Source organism: Arvicola amphibius, chromosome 2, assembly GCF_903992535.2.
Source record: "Arvicola amphibius chromosome 2, mArvAmp1.2, whole genome shotgun sequence".
In the NCBI taxonomy this organism is placed as follows: Eukaryota; Metazoa; Chordata; class Mammalia; order Rodentia; family Cricetidae; genus Arvicola; species Arvicola amphibius.
Genome location: NC_052048.2, coordinates 391,599 through 417,275, shown reverse-complemented (window position 1 = coordinate 417,275; position 25,677 = coordinate 391,599). Strand labels below are relative to the sequence as shown.

The window sequence follows — 25,677 nt, the reverse complement described above, 5'->3', positions numbered from 1 at the left end:
TTTCTGCTTCTACCTCTGACCCTAGAGGGCCAATCCCCCATTCGCATCCCCATTTCTTCATTACAACACTTCCCACGGATGCACATAGGATGCACACATTTTCAACTCTGCCTGATCCTTGAGATCAAGTCCTCCACTTCCAGCCGTAGTGTGCGTTAAAGCACCTGCTGCTGAGTAGGCATTTGCCCTATACCATGATGCCATCTCAAAGAGATCTCACATATCTTTAACCCTCAACTACACCTCCGACTGCCTGATATGTCCCAGCTCATATATCGCCAGGTCCTAACTGCCTAGGAACCCATAGCCCACTTCATTAGTGAAATAGGTAGGAAGAATAGAAATATGAACATATATAAACCTCTCACTCTGATCTTCAAGATCTAGTTCCCTGACTTTATCCAAAGATAGTCAGTGCAACACACAGTTTACTCTTGATTGTGATGCTGTTGTGTGAACACAGATATTCCCTTCTATCTGTCCTCCAACCTTTCCAAAGATTGTGACTTTAAATGAACACTTGAAAGTTAAGAAGAATGGACTATAGTTTTTACTGTGTTTCTCAATGAGCCATAGTATAACTTCCAAAGTCACAATTATTATTCTTTTTCTCCCTCTCTTTTTCTCTTTGTTCCTGCCACTGTCTCTCTCAGGTTTGTTTTGTTTTTTTGTTTCTGTATTTTTTCAGTTTGTCTTTAAATTTTGTTTTATTCTGGTAGGGGCTTTTGCTAGGCAGAGGGTGGATTCAAGTGGAATGACTGAACAACTAAATTATGATGCAATATTGAAGTCCACAGAAATTCAATTAAAGTTGACAATCTTAGCTTTATTTCTAAATTAAATAAAATTAGGTAATTGAGTCTTCATGGTGGTAATGGTAACAGTGGCTAAAATCATAATTAGCTTAGGGATGACTGAGATTTTATGAGATCACCCCTTTTTCTCTAGACCCTTGCTGTGTTTGCTTCCTTGCCATCAGGAGGTGAGCAGCTTCGTTTACCATGTGCCCCTGCACCAGGGTGTTTTTTCCATAGGAATGGGCTGGTGCCTTTTGAAAGCTGAAATAAACCTTCCTATCTTATATTGCTTACCTACGTCTTCTGTAGAAGCACAGAGGGAGAAGCAACCCATCTTCCAGCTGTGCATTCAAAGAAATTTTTTTCATATTCATATCTTCTCTTGGTGAGTCTTTATATTGGATTTCTGAGCCTTAGCATAATGTAAGTGATAGTTGCAATTGTTAATTATTTTATGCTTACCTTTTATTCCTTTTCCTTTCAGCAACTGAAAGTAATTTGGTCACCTAAACAAAGAGTATCCCATGTAAATATAATAACCATGCTCTCAAATCCCAACATAACATTCAGGGAAATGAGCAATGTGGGAGGTAGCCACATTCAGGAAATTCCACCCTCTATTTGATTCTTTAAGTTTTTTACCCCATTCTTTTCTAATTTCTTTTTTCTCTTTTTTCTCATGTTTGTTTTTCTCATTTAATGGTTTCTTGCTTTGTTTTGATACATGGTCTTATGTAGGTCTGGCTGGCCTTGATGTTTGCTCTATAGTAGAAGCTGGCTTTGGACTACAAATCCCCTTCCTGTACTCCCCAAGGGCGTGAGCCACCACTCTCTGGATTAAACCCTCATTTTAAAAACTTTTACACATGTAGGTAAGTCTTTCCTTTCACAGGTGCTAACTCCTGGGCTCATGAGGCCATCTTTGAAGAAAGGAACAGAGAGGATGTTGAGGCTGAGTCCTGGCAGCTGGATTCAGTTGACCTTCAGGTCAGGTGAAATATCTGAAAGCAGGAGTGGGATAGAGAATCTAGGGTCTTCGGGGAAGGGCTTACTCTCCTCTTATAAAACTAACATTAAACTTGTTAAGACTGCACTTTGATCTCGTTAGCCTGCCTTTGAAGAAGAATGACCTTCCCTGGCAAACAATAGCACCAGCTTAGCTTAAATGACCAGAATCTCCTTTTAGACATCAGATTGAGAACCTAGTTTGGAAAATTACCAAGGGGTTTCCACTCCTGGATAAAGTCATCAAGGTAAGTCTTGTGGTCACTGAGATTGATGGAGAAGGACCTTGCTGTTTCCTGTCGAAGTAAGATGCTATTTTCTTTTATTGACTCTTGGGATAGTTCATCCCATCCCCTGCTTCCTTTCTGATTTTCTTTAATTTTTCTTTTCTCCTCATCCTGCAGGAGGTGGCTGCCACCTGGCATGTCCTGACAGCACACCACCTTGGAAAGCCAGGAGGTTACATGTATTAAGGATGCAGACCCGAGCCCACCTTGTCCTTGGATCTGTGCATATAGATGGAGAGGAGCTGCAGCAGAAAGAGTCCGTTCTCCATTCACTTCCAATATTTGGAATTCTAGTCTGAAGGTTAAATTCTGACTATTAATTACATAAATATGTGCAATGTGTTAGAGTTCTTCACTATTATAGTCAATTGATTTAACCTGGGAGATACTGGATGAGTGTTTTATTTATTTAATCTCTCTCTCTGTCTCTTTGTCTTTCTCTCTGTGTCTGTCTGTCTCTGTCTCTGTCTCTCTGTCTCTGTCTTTGTCTCTCTCTCTGTGTGTGTGTTTGTGTGTGTGTGTTACACAGCAATCGTGTTTACATGTTACAATCCGTGTGTGGTCGTCAGGGGATAATTTATTGCCATCTCTTAACTAATGACATGAGATTAGATGCCCACCTCCCCTCTCCATGTTAAAATCTTTCAATCTCGAATTATTTAGCTCCTGTGTATGTTATCCATGTGTATATATAACATGTACATAAACATGTATTATATATTATTTATGCATAAGAAAGACATGAGGATCATTACTTGTGTGGTAGGCTCATTTGGCCTTCTATACTGTTACTCCTCCTGTGCAAAGCCAGCACTGTTAATTGTAATACCAAGAACTGCCTTTGCCTTTTCCATCAGTGTCTGGCTTCCTTTCAGCCCTGATTTCTAAGAGTCAATGTGTTGCTCAATTCCTTATCAGCTTGGAATATGTCATGGTCTCCTGAGAAAAGGATACCTCAATTCAGACACTGCCCCCATCCTATTAACCTGTCGCCTTGCCTGTGGGGCAGGGTCTTGATGAGTGATTCGTGGGGAAGGGCATAACTCACTGTTGTTGGTGCTCTTCTTGGGCAGGTGATCTGGAAGTTCATATGAAAGAAACTGAGCAAGCTGACAGGAGCAATGAAACAGGTATGCAGTATCTCTTTATGTTCACTGTCTTAGTTCATATCTTTAGCTTCATTCCCTTATATTCTTAGTGATGTATTGATTTTATTATGTAAGATAAATAATTTCTTTCAGTCTCCAAGTTGCTCTTTGTCATAACTTAGCAAGTGAAAGCAAACTAAGAACTTTTCAAAGCAAATGGATTTAAGTAATAAAAATAAAACCAAACTAAACATTTAAACATTGAATGTATATGTCTGGATTAACATTTTGAATATGTTACCATCATGAATAGCTGAGATTCAATAAGTAAAGTACAGAGAGAAAAAGAGACTGGGAATAAGGGAGGGACAGGAGAGGGAGAGAAAAGAGAGAAAGGAAGAGAGGGTGGCGAGAGGGAAGTGGAATGGGAGGACAAGAAGGAAGGAAGAGGGTGGGCAATGAGAAACCACAGTCTCAGTGTATTACTTCCAAGCACAATTAGTTTTTCTTTCCCAAGTAACAGTAGCACTAAAACATAATATTTCTGCAAATTTTGTCATTACAACATTGTCTCATGATATAATATGCCTTCTAAAAGTCAGATTTCATGTCATCTATTCATGATACAGCTGCCTGGGCATTTGTATAATTAGAGGCAGAAAGCCTCAGGGTCTCATAATAACCAGATAATTAAAGTATGTGCATCCATGAGGTCATGAAATATACTAAGGACAGTAAAAGATGAATATAGTTATTACAAAATACATAAAAATATGCATCATAATTTCAGGCGCAATACTTTTAAATTCATGTTGATAGCTTTTATTTCACAGTGAATGTAGTCTTAACCAGGAAATAGTTTGGAAATAGTTTGAAGCAATCATGATAGACAAGGTTAAAACCCAAATATAAAGACACAGAATTAAAAATGTGAAAACAGATTTCTGTTTTGTTTCTGTAGGTTTTAATGATTCAACCTAGGAAGAATTATTCAATTTTTCTCAAGTTAAAAAGAACTCCATCCTTAAAATGAGCTCATACATTTAAGTACTGTAAGTGCTAATATTTAGTTAATATTGAAGACAGGGTATGAGCCTTCCAAGGCTGTTCTATAGAGCTTGAAGTGTAAAGGATCAGAAAGAAAGAAAGACAGACAGACAGACAAAGAAAGAAAGAAGGAAGGAGGGAGGGAGGGAGACAGCAAGGAAAGAAGGAAGGAAGGAAGGAGAGAGGGAGAGAGAGAGAGAGAGAGAGAGAGAGAGAGAGAGAGAGAGAGAGAGAGAGAGAGAGAAAGGTTGGTAGATGATGGGGGCCATTTCTGGAATTCAGTGAGTGATGAAAATCAATATTAAAATTCTTGCAATGCATACTTCAGGGAAACAAATGACAAACTGTCTAACTTCAACTTCACTATCACCCTTCTGAAAGCCGAAAGCTCAGGAAATTCATTCATTTCATTATATTATAAGAAATATAAATGTGCTGCAATAAGATGTATATATAAAGAACTAGTTACTTTGTTAGTGGAAATAAACTTATACGTTTAAATACTATGCTCAAATTTAGCAACCTACAAATTTTAGATTACAAATGTATGCTTCTGTATGTATAACAATGCAACAAATTCATATATACATATTAACTTTGTTGAATTGCCTTACTGAAAATTCTAACCAATGTAAAGTTTAAATTCATTTTCTTACCTTATGCTAATCTAGGTAAATTTGGTTTTCAAAAGGGGTTGCATAATACTGAGTGAATTCTTGTTTGTAGAAGGTCACAGTAGCTCACATTCTATATACTATTACCTCTGCATAAATGTAAATTATGTATCAGTGAAAAAGGAAAAGTTTAATCTCATTTAAAAACACATGCATTTTGCTTTTCTTCTCATAGAAATAATGAGATCATTCTCCCAAGGATGATAGCAATGAAAATAGAGAACATTTGCATTTAGCTTTCTAAACTTCCATTTCCCCAAGAGATATTTTTATTCTTTTAATTTTAAAGATGAGGAAATAGACACTGTGCATCGTTTGTGATGGGGTTCTAGACATTCCTGTTACAAGATAAATTCATCCACATTACAGAATTTTCAGGGACTCGAAATTATCCTGTGAAGTGTTTCACATATATTAATTTTTTATAGACTCATAAGTATTTTTTGTGTGTACGTGTGTGTATGTGTGTGTGTGTGTGTGTGTGTAATTAGAAGCATCATTCCTAAGTGAGATCTAGAAATACACTTGTTCATTAGAAAGGAAAAAAAAAACCTTTCATGCATCATGTAAATGATACTTTGGGAAGTTCCATGACAAATAGTCACCCTTTGTTTTCATAGTAATAATTGTATCATGAAATTAAAACTGTTTCATTACTAAGTGTTTTAAAAACAGTTTTGCAGCAATGAAATTGCTATTTATTTTCTTCTAAAAGCAGGTTGTTCGGTAGGTACAGTTACATGAAAAATGGCTGACTTTTGGAGTCAGCTCCACAGCAATCTTCCTTATATTCACATCCTAAATACTTCCCTTGGTTCCTACAAAACCAGTGGCTGTGCTGAAGGCCTGGGCTGTATGCAGGTAGACAGGATTCCTCTTGATCAAGAACAGACCTGTCCCCTCACCTTACCCAGTGCTCCCCTTTTGTGCTTCTGTGTTCAAGTAGAGCCTTTCAAAAGGCAGTTCCAAATGGCACTGAAGTCCCAAATCGCAGAATTAATGTTTCTACGAACAGAGCTCTTATGCCTCCAAAAATGAACTCCTCCTTTGCTAAGTTCTCTTCAAGACACCAGCTTAATTGCATTTTAAACTAATGGGCTGCTTTGCTGCCCAACTTTTAAATGAGATAACAGCAATGTTCACTCTCGGGCAGTGATGAGTGCCTTGCCACAGATGCACAACTCAATTCAATAGCAGGTTTAATCTCACACCAGCAGATTCACTGCAGAATAAACTGCCACTGAGATCATAATTAGTAAAACAACAACAACAAAAACCCAGCCCACTAAATATTAATTTCCAACCAGCAGGCTATGTTGCGGTGGAAATTTCGACTCCTGTTCTTTGTCAGTTTTATTGATTTTGTGTATGATATTGGGAATTCATGCTATGATTTAAGGTAATGTTCTCTTATTGATCATGTAAGCAGTTCTTTCACTATCAAATATGAAAATGATGTTCAGCTTCTCAGATCCAGTGACGAGCACACCTGGGAGTTGATAGTGTGACTTGCTTTTAATGTGTCTTTCATTTCTACCATTTCTATGTTCTAACAGCATATTATCTGTTAGAAAACAAATAAAAATGAGAGCTTTCAAAGCTTTCTTCTCATAATTTTCTTTGTTGCAGCTCTCAGTGACTGATTGTGATTCAGTGAAAACCGTGTTCTACAAACAGATGTTGCACAGGGATGCTCTGCCTACTGTATCTAAACAAATACTAATGAGGTAATGGGAAAGATCAGGGAAGGGAGAAGAGGGCTCACTGTTTACTTATCATCTCAGAGAAAACTCTGTACCCTTCTAACATTTCTGTTTATCTTAAATGATAACAAGATGCATTGCAAGGACATACCAAGGGATTTGTTTTTCATAATTGTCTCAAATATACATGCAAAAATGTGTGCTACATGAGTTTAAAGAGGCTCATTTGTAAGCAGAGGTGAACTAAAGCTTTTAAGTTTGAGTGGAGGAAGGCATATGTACATATACATACATATGAGCAGATTTCAGAAAATGTCCCTGTTGTTTTGCAAATGTAGAAATTCACACTATTTGAAATCAAGGTAGAATAATAACAAAGAAGGCACACAAGTATCCTCTGTAATGTGGGTCTGTGTGCTCTTTCCAAGAGTTTTCACTCTGAGTTGTTCCCTGAAAGCATGCCAGCTCACCTCCCATCAATCAAACATGCGGTAATTGCATGTGAGGCTTGCTTTATTTCTGGCATTAACGTTTTGATAATGAGAGTTTCATCAAATGAAATTTGAGGAATCTAATGATACTGCTGTGCAGTTTATTTTCTTAAGACCCCCCAAAGCAAATTAAACCTCATTGAATCAGATATCCTATTTACAGAAATAGCAGTAGGTCCTTGGGCATTAGAGGAGAGGGTGCCTGATCTTGCCTTCTCCCATAGCCACACTGATGAATATCTTGCATATCACCATAAATCCTTGATCTGGCAACGAATGGAGATAGAGACAGAGACCCACATTGGAGTATTGGACTGAGCTCCCAACGCCCAGATGAAGAGCAGAAAGAGGGAGAACATGAGCAAGGAAGTCAAGACTGCAAAGTATGCATCCACCCTTGGAGACAGTAGGACTGATCTAATGGGAGCTCACCAAGGCCAGCTGGACTGGGACTGAATAAGCATGTGATCAAACCAGACTCTCTTAATGTGGCTGACAATGAGGGCTGACTGAGAAGACAGGGGTGGGGTGGGATGGGAGCAAGGGGAGATGGGGAGAGAAAAGCGTGAAGGGGAGGATGGGAAGAGCTTGGGGGAATGGGATGCTTGGGGTATAGGAAGGGTGGATATGGTTGCAGGGAAGCATATATCTTAATTAAGGGAGCCATCTTAGGGTTGTCAAGAGACTTGACTCTAGAGGGCTTCCCATGTATCCAGGGAGATGCCCCCAGCTAGTTCCTTGGCCAGCTGAGGAGAGGTAGCTGAAAACGCCAGATCCTATAGCCATACTGATGAATATCTTGCATATCACCATAGAACCTTCACCTGGCGATGGATGGAGATAGAGACAGAGCCCCACATTGGAGTATTGGACTGAGATCCCAAGGTCCTGATGAGGAGCAGAAAGAGGGAGAACACGAGAAAGAAAGTCAGGACCATGAGGGGTGCGTTCACCCACTGAGATGGTGGGACAGAACTAATGGGAGATCACCAACTCCAGTTGGAATGGGACTGATAGAACATGTGACCAATAAGGACTCTCTGAATGTGGCCGACAGTGGAGGAGGACTGAGAAACCAAGGACAACGGAGATGGGCTTGGACTCTACAGCATGGACGGGCTCAGTGTGGGCCTTGTCAGTTTGGTTGCTCACCTTCCTGGACCTGGGGGGAGTTGGGAGGACCTTGGACTTAACATAGTGAAGGGAACCCTGATGGCTCTTTGGCCTGGAGAGGGAGGGAGTGGGTGGAAGGGAGGGGAGGGGAGGGGGAGGAGGAGGGGGGGAGATGGAAATTTTTAAAATACTAAATTAAAAAGAAGGAAAAAATTAATTAAAAATAAAGCAAAAGAATAAAGAAAAATAAACAAAATTGGAAAATATGGTACATATTTAAGGGTATAAATACATAATAGGAATATTGGAGGGAAAGAAAAAGGACATAATAAAGATAAAGTGACAAAGTGGCAAAAAAAACCAAAAGCAGAAAAGATAAGCAGTTATCATCCATCTACTTCCATTGTTCCCATGAAGGCAGATTGGCATATACACTGATAGTCTTTCAAATTCATGTTTTATTACAGGGGGATGAATGTTAGAAATTCCTATTTCATCAATTTACCAATAAGCAATAAATAAAAAGGATGTAATCATTCTTAATATGAAAGTCCTAACTAAATGTATAAATACAGGGCTCAATAAGTTTATATTATAATTATATTTCTTTCTTGTACTTTCTCTTTCCAAAACTCTCATATCCTTCTTCCTGGTTTTCTTCAAATTCATTACCTCTTTGACATTAATTGTTATTGCACACACACATACATATATTCATATTGTTATATATATGAAATGAAGAATATAGAGGAAAGATTGTGAGAGCCAGAGTAGCAAGTAGTTTTCTGTAAGATTATAAATCAAGTCCATAAAGTTTTACCAACATGGTTACGAAAAATGAGGTATATAAGGATAACACCAATTGACAATCCAAATACAGTGTTGTGGTTCAATTTCCATATTTATTTTGTTAACTGTAGTGGTAACATGAAAAGGGATGTGATTAAGACTTCTTTATTACAGTTATCTCAACAACCATCAGTATCCCAAAGTAGAGTGAAAATTGCTAAATTATATAATTATTCTATATAATGAGACAAAATAAGTTCTATTGAAAAAAACAGAAAAGACTTGAAATTGATTCACCCATATATACAGTCTCTGTGTCTTGATATCTTATCTCTTCATGGCTCCCAACTTTTGAAGGTCACTATATAACTTTTTTGTTTTGCTCACATTAATTCTATACATAGAGCAAAACTAAGCAAAAGGCTCCACCAGAAGAATTTTCACTTTCCTTCGGACAGTTTTTCTTGGCACCACACCTTCCTCATGGCATTCTTCATATCTGTATTCCTCAGTGTGTAGATCAGAGGGTTGAACAATGGGGCAATCATAGTGTAAAATAGAGCAAACACCTTGTCATCCCCAACAGGATCGCCCACTGGGACATAGGTCAAGATGAGCGGTAAGAAGAACATGAATACAACTGTAATATGTGAGCCACATGTAGAAAGAGCTTTCTGTCGGCTCCTGGATGAGAGCATCCTCAATGTGGACAAAATGATGATGTAAGAAATGACCAAGGCAACAAAGGTCAAAATGGACTGCACCCCTGTGGTAGTAATGATTAAAATAATGATGAGCCTTGTATCAGTGCAGGCCAGTTTCAGCAGGGGGAATATGTCACAGAAGTAGTGGTCTATCTCATTGGCACCACAGAAGGGAAGTCTGATAACAATCAATACATGCATAAGTGAGTGCATAAAAGCACCAATAACTGAGACTATCACAAGAACCTAGCACACTGGTCTGTTCAGGGTGATCATGTAGTAAAGGGGTCTGCAAATGGCTACATAGCGATCATAGGCCATAACCACCAAGATAAATATCTCAGTGGCACCAAAGAAGTGGGCAAAAAACATCTGGGCTATGCAGCCATTGTAGGATATAGAATTACACTGTACCAATAGGTCTATAATCAATTTAGGGGCCACTGTGGAAGTGAAACACACATCCATGAGGGAGAGGTAGCTCAGAAAAAAGTACATTGGATGCTCACTAATTTGGCTGCCCCTGATGGTGAGAAGAACCACCAGGTTTCCACAGAGAATTGCAAGATAACAAAGCAAGAACAACACAGAACACATGGCCTTGACATCCTCATTATGGAAAAGTCCCAGTAAGATAAATTCTGTGACATTTACATATCCCATTGCTTTTACATGCTTGATTATTAGATGGTAAGAATAGTATGCTGAAGACTTGGTCTTTCAAGAACTTTTGTTTATTTTCAAAGTTATTTTAACCAATAAGTCTATGTATTGAGTGTTTAAGATAACTCAATTGAATTTTTTTACTTTATATAGAACAATGATAAAGATAAATAGAATACTTTGAAGTATAGTACAGTTCATTCATGAGAACAGATGCATAGACTGATACTCTTAATAATAAATTAATTCTAGTTGTTAGAAGAATTTCAAAATCTTAAAAGTATTAGAAAGAACTAGGAAGATATTTTAAAAATTAAACACATATTCTAAGTTAAAAATCAAGATACAAGTTCACTGTACTAGTTTATGAATAAATATTTATGTTAAAGTTGTATACTTTGACAGTCATGGAATTATTTGTTTTTATTTGAAAATAAGGTTTTTGTTAATATCAACCCTTCATAATTATTAAAATTATTGAATTTTGAAAAAGTCTGCTAGCACTCTACTTTAGTAGATTCCCTATGTTATATTATTGAACCTCTTCACAGCAATATCAAGAGTGCTACTGAAACTTATGCTAAATATTAGTAATAACAGTGATAAAGAGTGGTTATGAAAATTTTGGAGAAGAGGGTAGATTCTTTCCAGGTTCCAGAATGACTATGATTTCGTAGTTGTCACCTCATTTCCCAGTTTAGTTTCAAGTCTGTTCAGGAGACTCTTGTTGTCATCAATTTCTCATATTCGGGCGTCACCTTGGATGTTAACACCTGCAGGGAAACAGAGTATATCCAAAGAACTGTCCTTCTGCCACATTTTTCAACAACTTGCCTTTCTAAATTAAACTACATGATTCACTTTACAAGACACTATGCTTGTGCAAAATAACAAATCCTAAAATTTCTCAGGGAAAAAGGAAACTACAAAATATTTTCTTTGTTTTCTTATTTATTTTTGTAACTATAGTAACATGCACTAAAACGTGTCACATAAATGCTCAATTCAGTACAGCTTCATAAAAGCAAATAAATTATTCATCCTTATTCATGAATGACATACCACTATACTACAAAGAATTAGAATAGGAAGAAATCCATTTCTTTTGCACTGTACAACTTCTGAGGTAAAGCTTCGGGAAAAGTACATTTAACACTGAAAGAGGTTGTGAACGACATTTTATACATTGACTCAAATTCTACCCATTGATCTCAATTTAAGACCTGCTTGTATAATTAATTATCCCTCAAATCTCTGAAAATGTCATATGAGAAGTTCAGTTACAAATCCAAAATCATTGAAATGCAAATTAAGCAGCAATGCTTTATTATTCCAAATTGTCAGCATTATGTATGTATAACAACATATTTTTAAGTCAAAAATTCAATTATTTATAAGGAAAAAAGCTTAACTTACCTTAAAAAACACTGGAATAATATTCATTACAATTTAGTGAAAATTTGAAAATGGAAAAAGTTTAAATACATAGTAGTAACACGGCAAAAGTAGAATATGTTACTTTCTTACCTTGGAATACAAAGCAGAAGCTTCACTAGATTAACTGGTTCAGTATGAGAGTAAGGAGAACTACATGGTAGGCATAAAACTACAAAGATGGCCCAGAAGTAATGAGTATGTGAAAAAACACAACAAATAATTTCCAAGAGTACCTGAGTGCTAACACATGAATTAAGAAAGGAGTGAAATGGCTTGGTTATATTTGAAGAATAAAGAAGATGATCATCAAAAGGTATTATAATCAAACTATATGTTAATTTTCTTACCATTTTCTTACTTCTTTAATTGAAAACTTAAGCCCATTATATCAATATGATTTTTGAAAAATTCACTATATGGAATTTGGATCAATACAGAAGAAATCATAATTTCTCATTATAATTCTGCAGAAAATTCTTTATTAATACTTCATTTTCTCTTCTACTAAGGTAAGGTAGAGAAAAACTATAAACATTAGAATCCACATATTGTTACACATGATGTGACAATAAATGCACTCCTGTCTGGGGTATGAATATCCAAAGAAATAGTCCACAAAAGGAAACAAGGAACGCATTTAGTCAGCACATCCATTTACATAAATGTCCTTAATTCTACATTTGCTCTCAGAATGAAGAAACCTAAATTATCTTGTCCTATTAAATCCTTCATAGGAATTGAATAAAACTCTTGATCTCTTAGATCTAAAGTTGACATTGTGGATGTCAAAAATAATGGGAAGGAGGAAATTTCTCAACTTCAGAGTTTCAAATATGTTGGATTTCTTTTCTCTTACATAAAGTATTCTATTCAAAAATAGGTACTGCCAATTATTTAAGATGCAATCTCAATCTTTTGTTGTGTCCACAAGGAAGGCAGTCCATCACTGTGGTTGTATCGGTCAATTTGTAGGAAATTGTCTTTGGTCATCTCTTAATCTTTGCATATCTCATGTATCTCTGAGCTTTAATTTTACTCATGTAAAATAATACTATCTAATATTTTCTACCACAGGGGACTTTTATGAAAAACAATTTTATCCGCATTAAACAGTGAAATGTACACATATATTGCTAATATATTGTAGGAGAAAGCTAATGATTAGATATCTTGTCATTATTTTCTTTTCATAAAACTGCATCTTCTTTAATTGCTTTATTTTGAAAATGAATAAAATGAACATTTATGAGACATTTGTAAGACAAGGAAAGCCCTGAGGCTATATTTTCTTTTGTGACTTTAATACTTCCAAAAATATGGATTTCTATAGAAGTTGTAAACTATTTTGACCAATACCTTTTAGTAAAGGTATTATATAAATATGAACACAAAGAACATAAGAAGAACTGATGTCATGGATGAAAGGGCTGGAATCCAGGAAAATATAATTTATACAAGAATCACTAATCTACTGCCTGAAAAAGAAAACCCCCCTATACTGTGGAATAATCAGACCAAATAATTATAGAAAATGGCAATCTTCTTTTTGTATTAAGATTATTTGATTGTTTAAACATTTCTGGGATTTATTTTATATATTTGCTTATTTTTCTTTGATTTCATTATATAAACTATTTCTAAGTGTTTTAGTTTATCATTATTTTTGGATTTCAAGTAATTAAAAGCTTATTTTCTCTTCCTTTTTTATCCTATTCCAGCCTTTATAAGTCCCAAATTTAAAATTAAGACTTCAATAATGTCCTCCAATGATGAATTTTCTGTTGGAATACATCCTCTAAAATTTTCTAGCCAACGATTGAAATATGAAGCTATCATACAAACAAAAGTCATTTAAGGTTATCAAAAGCAGCTGACACACAGTTCTTTTTTTCAGAATGTAAAGTTAAAAAGATTACAATTCTAATTGAAAACAAGAAAATAAGAATAGATTATCCTATGAATTTCTTTTAGACTCAGGGATTTTTAAAAAGCAAAGGAAAGAAGAAAGGGTCAAAAATAGAAAGCAAAATAGCAATGATTACACTTTTGGTGTTGACCAGTTCCTATCAGCATTTGAAATAATATCTATGATTCACAAATTCATGACAATGTATTTGAGTGTCATTAAAACTTACCCTCTCAGGACTCAGAACAAGAATGAGAAGCACATCAGATTTATGTGAAAATTTTTGTTACATTTAGACTCTGTGCCCCCTTGTCTTTCTTCCTTCTCCGTGGTGATGAAATTCCAAGTCCAGCCCTGCAAGGCTCAAAGCTTTTAGAGAAGCTGCAGTTCAGTAGAGGAGAGCTAAAGGGCACTGGAGGGATTTGGACACCACCCCGCTGGTAATCCCTAAGGAAATTCCTGGAGCAATCTGTCAAAAATAATCTCATGTAATTTTAACAACCTGTGTTTAGGTTTACAACTGTATCTTTAACAATATTTTAAATTGTTTAGATTTATGTTAGACACATGATTTATGTTAAGGGAAAGAATCATTTCTCATTTGCTCTTTTTATGTTTTTATTGCACTATACAATTTTATCCATTCCCCTTCTTCCTTTCCCTCTCCCTTCTACCCTCTCCCATCACCCTCATGCTCCAAATTTACTCAGGAGATCTTGTCTTTTTCTCCTTTCTATTTTGATCCATGTATGTTTCTCTTATGGTCCTCATCGTTGTCCAGATTACCTGGAGTTGTGTGTTGTAGGCTGGTTTTTCTTTGCTTTATGTCTAAGAGCCACTTATGAGTGAGTACATGCGATATTTGTACTTCTGAGTCTGGATTAACCTCACTCAATAAGTTTTGTTTTTCTAGATCCATCCATTTACCTGAGAATTTCAGTATGCCATTATTTTTTTTTTACCACTGAGTAGTACTCCATTCTTAAGGATCTCAAAATAATATTTATGATGAGTCTCCTTGGGTGGCCTTAAGTACCATGAACTTAAGTAATAGTAGTTTTTGATTTTTCTTAAAGTCCGTAGGCTAAAGTTTGAGATCATACTAGCAATTGAATAGGTTACTGCACAGAACTCTGAGGAGAATCCAGATCATGCATCTCCTAGAGTTGGGGAGCTTATTGGCACATGTAGAAGTTCTTTGGTTTTAAAAGAATTATTTAAATCTGTCATCATTTCCATAACCTTTCTATGTGCTTATCTTTATTCCTTACTTTCCCTTTATATAAGGGTTCACCTTAAGAATGTTCCAGCATTGTTATCTCTGTAAGGATACTATCTCTAAATAAAGTTATACAAGGTACAGGGAATCAGGACTTATCCAATTTTTTTTTTGAGCAAGCAACCAAATCACAATAATATCCATTTTTAAGTCATGACTGGGTGTCTCATGTGAAATGATTTGTTACTCTCTGGATTTGTATTTTGATACCCATTATCAAAACCTTCAGATCTTACTCTAATGGTGAAGTTGTCACCAAGTCCACTTTAGCACCTACGAGCTGACTTCTATTATTTCCTGACATATTATTATATGTCGCAAACCTCAAGGTAAGTCTGTACTTTCCTAGCCTGAATTTTTTTTTTTTTTTTTTGGTTTTTCGAGACAGGGTTTCTCTGCAGCTTTAGAGCCTGTCCCGGAGCAAGCTCTTGTAGACCAGGCTGGTCTCGATCTCACAGAGATCCGCCTGCCTCTGCCTCCCGAGTGCTGGGATTAAAGGCGTGCGCCACCACCGCCAGGCTCTTAGCCTGGATTTTTAAAGACGTTTCACTGAGTTGCTGTTGGAGGTAAAAAGTGGTGTAGGAAGATCCTTGATTGGTAAGCCAACACTACTTAATGGCAGGTTCTTCTTCCATGCAATAGCCCTGTCTAGATGTGAAAAAAAGATTCCCGTGTTAATGACAACCTAGGAGATATAAAATAGTTCATTAGGTTATAATGCTGATTTCCTCTCACCAATATTTTCATTTACTACACAGATTTCCATCTTTTCCTCATGAAAGCATTTTCTTCAATCAAAATGCCTATTGGAGTGGCACATTCAGTCTTATTTGCATCTTTATTGCAAAATCCTTCAAATGGTGTAGTGTAGGGTACAGTCTGCAGCAGGTATGTGGCAGCAAGCATGGGGACTCTTGGTTCACTGTATGTACAGAAGTTATGTTAGATAGGCAATAAAGAAGGTCTCTATAGTGAGGGAAAGATGACTCAGTGGTTAAGAGCTGTTCTTGAAAAAGACGCAGGTCTAATTCCCAGTGCCCATGTTGAAGTTCATAACCTATTGTGGAGTATTATTTTTAACTGGGGAATAATGTGTTACTTTTGTTTATGCTGAAGAATATTACTGTAACTATGTTAAGGTTAGTCACTTTTATTTATGCTGCATTTTTAGATTATGTGAACCTGTGCTGCATTTGTTTCACCTGAGTCACTTGATTGAACTAATAAAAAACTGAACAGTCAATAGCTAGGCAGAGAGAAAGGATAGGTAGGGCTGGTAGGCAGATAGAATGCACTGGCAATGACACTGGGATTTATTCCTACTGCCTGTAATGGCTTCTTGAGAACCTATTATCTTTAGATGGATACCTTGCTCAGTCTGGATATAGTAGAAAGCCTTGGACATTCCCCAAAGCAATGTGCCTTACCTTCTCTGTGGAGTAGATAGGAGGCAGGGTGGGGAGTAAGTGGAGGAATGGGAAAATAGGAAGGAGTTGGAACTGGAATTGGTATGTAAAATGAAAAAAGATAATTTGCTTTCTTTAAAAATAAAATAAAATAAAAGAGGAGGAGGAGAGAAGTGAGGCACCCAAGGCTAGAAGCCAGCCAGCAGACATAAGAAGCAGTAAAAGTAAAATATACAAAGGAGAGAAAAGAAAAAAAGTCCCTCTTGCAAAGGGTAGATAAAAAGAAATAGGTTAATTTAAGTTAAAAGAGCTAGCCAGAATGAGCCTAAACTAAGCCAAGTATCCAATTCTAGTACGTCTCTGAGTTATGATTTGGGACATGGCCTTTGGCCCAAAAGAAAAAGTCCGGTACAACAACCATTTATAACTTTAGTTCCAAGTTATCCAATTTTCTCTTTTGCTGTTTGTGAACACCAGGCACATACATGCTGCAAAGACACACATGAAACCTACACTCATAAATGAAAAGGATGCATTCACATTCAATATGCAATATTTTCCTTTTCTTTTTTTTTACTCATCTCTCATATATTATATATTAGTTGCAGTTTCCCTTCCATCCTTTCTTCTCAGTATCTTCCTGTCTTTCCTCTCCCCCACATCCACATTTCATCCATTTCCCTTCAGAAAAGAGCAGGCCTTTCAGGGATATTAACCAAACAAGATATATTGTGTTGCACTAAGTGTATGCAAATACCCTGAAGGCTGGATGGAGGCAACCCATTAGGATGAAAAAGATCCCCAAAGCAGGTAAGAGCTTACCTGCTTTCCGCTGTTAGATGTCCACAGATCATCAAGCTACACAACCACATCATTTATGCAGAGAACCGAGGTCAGAGCCATGCAGGCTCCCTGATGGTTCATTCTCTCTCAGTCCCTATGAACGTGGCCAGGTTAGGTGATTCTGTGAATTTTCTTATGGTGTCCCTGACCCCTCTGGCTCCTATAATCCCTCCTCATCCTCTTGCACAGGATTCTTCCAGCTCCTTCTAATGTTTGGCTGTGGGTCTCTGCATCTGCTCCCATCAGTTGCTGAATCATTCGTAAGAATGATTTTGGTAGGCTCCTGTCTATTAATAGAACTGAGTATCATTGGATATCATTTCATTGACTTTTTCCCAGTTGTGTTTGGTTCTATCTTAGGTCTTTTGGCTATCCATCCTCAGGTCCCTGTCCCTCCAGTAAGCATCTTGCATGGACTCCCTCTCTTGGTATAGATTTCTATCAGTAACAGTCACTGGTTTGCCACTACACAAGTTCTGTGCTACATCTTGAGGGTAGGACAAATTGTAAGTTGACAGTTTTATGGCTGAGTTGTTGTCACATTCCTCCACTGGGAGGTTTTTCTGGTAAGAAATGATGGCCAGTTAAGGCTCTGTAACACTCATTACTAGAAGTTTTAGCTGTTTCCTCCCTAATATACTCCAAAAATTTTGGAAAATAAAGAGGAAATGGACAATTTTCTTGACAGATACCAGCTGCCAAAGTTAAATAAGAATTAAATAATTTATAGACCTATAGCTCCCAAGAAAATAGAAGCAGTCAATAAAACTCCCAACCAGAAAAAGCCCAGGACCAGGTGGTTTCAGTGTAGAATTCTATCAGAAGAGCTAATATCAATACCACTCAAATTTTTCCACACAATAATAATGGAAAGAATATTGTCAAATTACATTATGAGGCTACAGCTACCTTGATACAGAAATTATACAAAGATACAACCAAGAAGGGTAATTATGTACCACTCTTCCTCATGAACAGTGATGCAAAAAGACTTAAAAATACTGGCAAAGAAAATTAAAGAACAAACAAACAAATCATCACTATATTCAAGGAACCCTCATCCTAGAGCGCAGCGTTGGTCCAGCATATGAAAATCTGTCAATGTAATCCACCATGTTAACAAACTGAAATAAAAAACACATAATCATCTCATTAGATGCTGAAAAACCATTTATCAAAATCCTACACCTGTTCATGATAAAAGTCTTGGAGAGAGCAGAGATAATATGAGCATACCTTAACATAATAAAAAGCAATATACAGGAAGCCAACAGTCATTATCAAATTAAATGTAGAGAAACTCACAGCAACTCCACTAAAATCAGGAAAAGACAAGCCTGGACACTCTCTCCATAGTTATTAAATATAGTACTTAAAGACCTAGTTAGAGCAATAAGACAATTCTCTTTTCTTTCTTTCTTCCTTCCTTTCTTTCTTTTATTTATTTATGGACTTCAAAACACTTTTTAGATAAATATTTTAAGTTTTATGTCTTTCAGTCTTACATACTTTATATCTCTTATAAATTCCTTCTTTGAATTTGTTAACAAAGTTACAGTTGTAAGTATACCTATCTATAACTTTATGAGAAACTTTTCTTAAGAAACAGAAGTTGCCAAATATTATTCTGTCTACTGGAATTTAGAACTGTAAATGCTGGAACAACAGAGTCACAGTGTGGTTATTACATAATGACAACATTTTTTAACATTGATGGGAGACTGAAACTCACAGAATATAAAAGAAGTGATGTACACTACACATACCAGTATTGTAGACTCTCTTAATTTCTACTAACACTCTCAAAATATGATTATATTTTGAGATAAAGAAATTATAAGACAGGTCTATATCTCTGTTAGAGAGCCCATGACCTACTTGCATGAGCATTGACCAACATTTAATCTCAAGGATTCAAAAATAAATAAAAGGAATATACAATAAAACAAAGAAATTTTATAATTTTTGATATAAGAAAGTTGATAAAAATTTTGCTACACAATTTACTGGATTATAAAATTATGGAAATTTTAAGTAAAAAATAATCCTTGTTTAAATATTCTCTAAATAAAAACACAAAAATCATTGACTTTAGACATATTATAAGTATTAATGTTCAGTCTTGGAAATTAATTATGATAAAAATTAATACTGTTCTCTAATGTAAAAATATTATCCAAAAAATATTATCCAAAGGTCTGGTTTCCTTTGCTAATATTATTTACTTCTGGATTTGATTAAAAATTAACTGAAATAATTTATATTTGATAAATTAAACTTCTGTTTCAAAACCTGAAATATTTCCTTGAGTCTTCTTGTTTTTATTTAATCTGCTAATATATCCAAATACCCTACATTGAAGTGATTTTTCTCCTGGTGCTAGCCTGTATAGACTTCTCTACCTTAAACTACTACAAATACGCTGCAATAAATCTTACACTTCACAAATGATAACATACTATACATATTGTGTCCAAGAGAAATCTTAGTAGTTAAAATAGAATAAATCCAGTCAGAAGAAGGGAATAAGGGTTACAAAAGCATCGTGAATGCAACCCCAACATTGAGAACAGAGCATCAGAGAATCTGAAAAATGATTTTTTGTCTGTGTGTCCTGTTAGTCTTCTAGAACAATTAAATAAACACACGATAAGAGTTTTGAGTCAATCCCCAAATAGAATAGGGATTCCTTCAAGTGAACGTATTTTCACCTATACTCACACTTATTGCTATAACTATTTGAACGGCATAATTTCTTCAGACCAGAAAAGAAGTTAACTTTTTGATAAGACTGAAGTTCTTTATAAAAAGTAAGCCACTAGAATATATATGCATATACACACACACACATGTTTGCAATAGCAAATATTGGGGAAATAAAGAGGTTACAATTTTGAAGTAGAGCAGGTATTAATATATGAGAGGATTTTGAGAGAGGGAAAATAAGGGAGAACTACTGTAATTGTATTAAATCTCACAAACAAAATACAGAAAGTAAGATATAAGTAATTGTAAGAGGTTAAACCTTATCAGGCTTTGAATAGAAAATGTGATTATACAGATACATAAAAATTAGGAGAAAATTTGAGAAATCAACAGAAAGAGGGCATAAAATTACAAAAAAGCCACAAATTTTCTTGGGACAGAAAGACTAGAAAGGCAGAGACACAGATGTACAAAGAAAAAGTTTTTATACCTATTTATATTTCATGCTTTATCCCTCTATATAAAATTGACTCAAAAACATATTTCACCTTGCCTCTTTACTATATAAGCTTATAAACCCACACCCTAAGAAACTGATATACTAAACTAATAACATAAATTGTATTTACTGACTTATGTTATGCTAACTATGAAAAAAGATTGATGACCTCCTATTATTTTCTATCATCTGAGACAAGTTTCTTCCTCCATAACATTTTCATGGCATTTTTCACCTCTGCATTCCTCAGTGTGTAAATCATAGGGTTAAGCAAAGGTGTCCCAATTGAATAAAATATAGTTATCATCTTGTCCATAGGAAATGTTGTTGCAGGTCGTGTGTATATAAATATGCAAGGTCCAAAGAAAAGGATAACCACGATGATATGGGAAATGCAGGTGGATAGGGCTTTCCTCCTCCCTTCAGCACTGTGGTTTCTTAGGGAATGCAGGATGATTATGTATGAGACCATCAACATGAGGAAACTCACTGTACAAATTGCCCCACTGTTGGACACCAGAAGAAGGTTGATCATATAGGTGTCTGTACATGCAAGTTTCAAAAGTGGCTGCAAGTCACAGAAAAAGTGATCAATCTCATTGGGACCACAGAAGGGTAAACTCAAGGCTAGACATATTTGAACTAAAGAATGCACACAGGATCCCACCCAGGCTATGATCACCAGCGTCCCACAGACCTGGCGGCTCATGATTGTCATATAATGCAGAGGCTTACAGATGGCCACATAGCGATCAACAGCCATGAGGATGAGGATGAAGATCTCCAGGCAGCCAAAGAAATGGAAAGTAAACACTTGTATTATGCACTCACTGAAAGGGATAGAGGCCTCCTTCAGCAAGGAATCCACAATCGTTCTAGGGGCTATGGTTGTAGAGAAGCAGGTGTCAGACAAGGATAAGTAGAACAAGAAGAAGTACATGGGACTCCCAAGGGTCTGGCTTGTCTTGATGGTAGCAATGATCAGCAAGTTACCCAATAATGTCCCCATATAAAAAAGCAAAAACACAACAAATAGGATTTTCTTTCTAAATGGATCCTGTGTCAAACCAAGTAGAATAAATTCAGTCACATTGTTATTCAGCCACATTGTTTCATTAGTGATCAGAAGTGGTACATAAGAAATACTTTATCTGTAAAACAAAAAAGATACTTATTTTGAAGTTGGTTTGCAATTCTATGGAGAATTTTTTGCAAAACTAAGTAATCCCCATTAATGATATTCTGTTATTTCTTTAATAAGTGATTCAACACTTCTTTCTAAATTTTAGTGTTATACATTTGGATTATTGAATGTGATGATTTTCCATAGCAGTCTCTAAACACAAATCCCTGCTATCACAATTATGGTTAACTTAACAACTCAATGAATATAAATTTAGACTATGTTATCTATAGTATCTTGTCATTCACTAACTTCATTTTTCATTTTAAATTAATATTAAATCATATTGCTAATTAAATATTTGATATATACTTGATTTTTTTGGGGTTCATGAAATATAAAGATGTCTGTCATTACAATACCATAAAGAATAAAATATTTTTGACATATCATCATACATTCTATTATAGATCTGATTAAATATGTAATATTTCAGCATTATAAAACAGCTTAAAATGAGATATTTCAGATATTCCAGCCTAAAAATGAGGAAAATAAATATTTATAACTTCCAAATAATCTTAAAATATACTGTGATACTTATTATGTGTTATATTCAATAGAGCACAATAAATTATTTTGTTAACAAGCAATATCATTACCATTACCACTTTTAATTTTAACCATGCATAGACCTGTATTTGAGTAAATTAATATGGTGGGCATTTTTGTTCAATTGGCAATATTTTTGTGATAACAGTTTTATTTTAGATTTATTTATTTAGATGTGTTTGAATCAGCTTACAGTGGACTGGAAAATACATGTAATCCTCTGTAGTTTTTATTATCTTTTTATCTATAAAACCTGTGTTCTTGGGGCTGGAGAGATGGCTCAGTAGTTAAGAGCATTGCCTGCTCTTCCAAAGATCCTGAGTTCAATTCCCAGCAACCACATGGTGGCTCACAACCATCTGTAATGAGGTCTGGCGCCCTCTTCTGGCCTGCAGGCTTACATGCAGTCAGAATATTGTATATATAATAAATAAGTAAATATTCTTAAAAACTATGTTCTTGGAACGAGGGAGCAATACATTAGAGAAGGAAAGATGTTATTTTGCAGAATAGGAAATATAAATAGTCAGTAAATGACTCTTCATTCAGTTTGTTTTTGCCTGCAAAAGTCAATAATTACAGATTTTAAAATACCACTTCTGTCAATAATCACTAACACATAGTATGATATTAGCATGGTTTTTGCTTTTAAAAACAGAGCCATTATACCAATTATTTCTGATCAAAATGAAATTGTATGATATGAATAGTAAAGTAATACCAATGAAGTGGAATCTATTTATAAGCTATACTAAAAGACTATTTATCCCACTCCTACCAATCCCACCACCATATTTTCTGCATGGTGTTGAAAGTTGTTAGTCAAAAAAAGGGACAGACCAGACAGGACAGACACAAAATTGTCATTAAATGGATTTACTTTGCTCTCTTGCCAAATTTTATTCTCTATCAAGGACTTGAGACATCTTCCCTTTCTATGAATCAAAATATTAATGGCAAAATGTCAGATAAAGTTACTCACCATAGGTTCTGTGATTTTTGGCAAGTATCTTAGGCTGTAAGAGAACTGAATTGTTTTATTAATCATCAAATATTTTTCCTTCCATTTTACATTCGACTTTGCTGTGACATGTTTGTACACTATATCATATGCTTTGTGGACATGTGACGGAATAATGCATTCGCTTCTTGTATAAAACAGCATTTTTTATTAATCCCACTACCTTTTTCATTTCTAGAATAAGCACATTAACCTCAAACACAAACTCTGATTTCTTTCTCTAAGGAATCCAAAGGACTAGATTTAATGAACTTGGTAAAGTTTATAGTTTTGATCAAACATTTAACCATTACTTTCATCAGTACTCAAATACTTATCTTTATTCATGGAACATATTCAATTTATACTTACGACCATCTTGATATTTTAAGACTCAGTTTTAAAGACAGCCAATGAAGTTTAACAAGGAAAATAATCTCTGGTTTTCAAAAAACCTTTCCTCATAGGTTTTGTTGTACTAACGTAGATACTTGATTAATTGCAATTACTGAATGGTTCTTTTGTTTTCTTCCTTGAATAAATATGCAGAAAATCTATGCTTCCAATATATCATATTCCACTATAACAAACTCAACATTTGCATATATGGATACCTAACAGTTTAAATTGAACATTGTTTCTTTTTTCTTAAAAATGTAATACTTGTCTTATAGATGGAGACAGGGCTCAGTGGACAAAGTGGTTACTGAGTATGATGTTATAAGTTCAAATCTCTACTATATAAAATGCTAGGCTTGGTAGAATGTACTCAAAACCCAAGAGCAGAGTGCTCACAACCCAACAATTCTAGCAAAACTGAACTTCACAATATTTGAAACAACTGAAGGAAACATCCTGATGTCTGCTTCTGACTTCCACACACAGGAAAACACATTCTCATGCACATGTGCAGATACACACACCCACACCTCAAATTTAATATTTATCTGATTATTTTAGTGCTTTTCTAACTTTAAGTCATATTGAAATGATGAATTTATTGGAGTTTCCATCTATTATGTGTGTGGTGGAAGGCAAGAAAATATTGTACAAATTTATTTTTTAAAAGCCCCAATTTCTAAGTAACTGATAAATTAACAAAATAAACTTTAACACAAGATGTTTTATTTTAAATCGTGGTGATATTACTGGTCTGAAAACAGAGCAGTGCTGAAGGGAAACTGGGATCACTCTGGGGTCGGTGAGAAGATCAACAGCAATGACGAGAGGATGAGTTGTTGCTGTGAGTTCAGGAGAAGAACCCAAGGAAGTGGATTAGAATGTGTGGCGACTCCTCCCATGGCTGGATGCTGCAATGCAATTCAGCTATCCTGCTTGTCTCTCTACTAGAAAAATGCTACACTGCCCTTATTTTCAAGAGGAAGTTCATATTATCACCGAATAGATAAATAATCTTTTCTTATACGGAAAAAATATATTATTTCTCTGGAGTTTCAATACTTCCTAAAGCCCAAATTAAAGAGTGATAATCTCCCCTCAGGGTAGAACGATATCTGAAAAGCAGCTTTTCTAAGGACTCCTTAAGCATTCAAAAACTCTAACCCAGTTTTGACTTGCCAGATTCCTTAAATAGCATGAAATTATTATGTAGTAATTCTTCATTTCAAATATTACTAAGCAGAGGACATGATCATCATATTTGGGCACGAGTAAGTCATAATAGCACATTTTCAGTTAAAAAAAGAGTTACTAGGAACAAACACTGAAGACAAAGAAAGATTTCCTGCCAAAATATTTTGATGATTTTCTGTGCTCTATAGAATTTTCTCTCTACTATATTATATAATCATCTTTATATTTCTTTAATTCATGCTACTGATAAATGAGTTACATAATGTATATATTATGTTTAGAGTCCTTATTTATATATTTCTCTAAAATTCTCTGAAATACAGTCATTTACTTTCCAGAATAAATCTCAGATGTGAATGATTTACAAATTGCAGTCTCATGATATCATTGACGATACGTGGGAAAAGCACAGTATTCTGCCCAAGTTTGTCAGTTGGAGATGGAAAAAAGGCATCCTACAGAAGGCTTAGCAAAGTCCATAGGATTTATTTGCCTTACTCTAGTTGCTGATAAGGCACACAGTCTTCTCTCAATTTCTGAGATCTATAGCATCATAGCGATATCATATTTTATCCCCCACCTCAGAAGTAAAGTATTTGTGAATTATTCTTCACCCTCCCATATCAATAAATTATCATCAAGTTTAACATATGGAACACATCTTTTTTCTTCTCACTATAATGTTTTTTTTCACATACTTGGTGTTTATATAAAGCTTTTGTCAACATTAAAGAATGTCTTCATCCAAATATTTGGATTTCACATGATTTAGTAAGTGTTTTAAAGTTTGGGGTTATTTTTGTTTATTTCTTGCTCATAAGATGTCAGAATGATGCAGATTAAACATGGACATGTATTAAAATATACTTAATTAACCTATTATAATGAGAGGCTGACCCCCAAAAGCAAAAC

At 35.3% G+C, this 25,677-nt stretch overlaps 1 protein-coding gene and 1 pseudogene across 1 annotated transcript; both read right to left on the bottom strand.

The window, feature by feature from the left end:
* Positions 1-9,434: 9,434 nt before the first annotated feature.
* LOC119806309 lies at positions 9,435-10,361 on the bottom strand (annotated as a pseudogene).
* Positions 10,362-20,612: 10,251 nt separating this feature from the next.
* On the bottom strand, positions 20,613-21,545 carry LOC119807653 (olfactory receptor 4C16-like). The gene has a single exon (XM_038319741.1). The coding sequence runs from the start codon at positions 21,543-21,545 to the stop codon at positions 20,613-20,615; it is 933 nt and encodes a 310-aa protein (XP_038175669.1).
* Between the last annotated feature and the right edge of the window lie 4,132 nt (positions 21,546-25,677).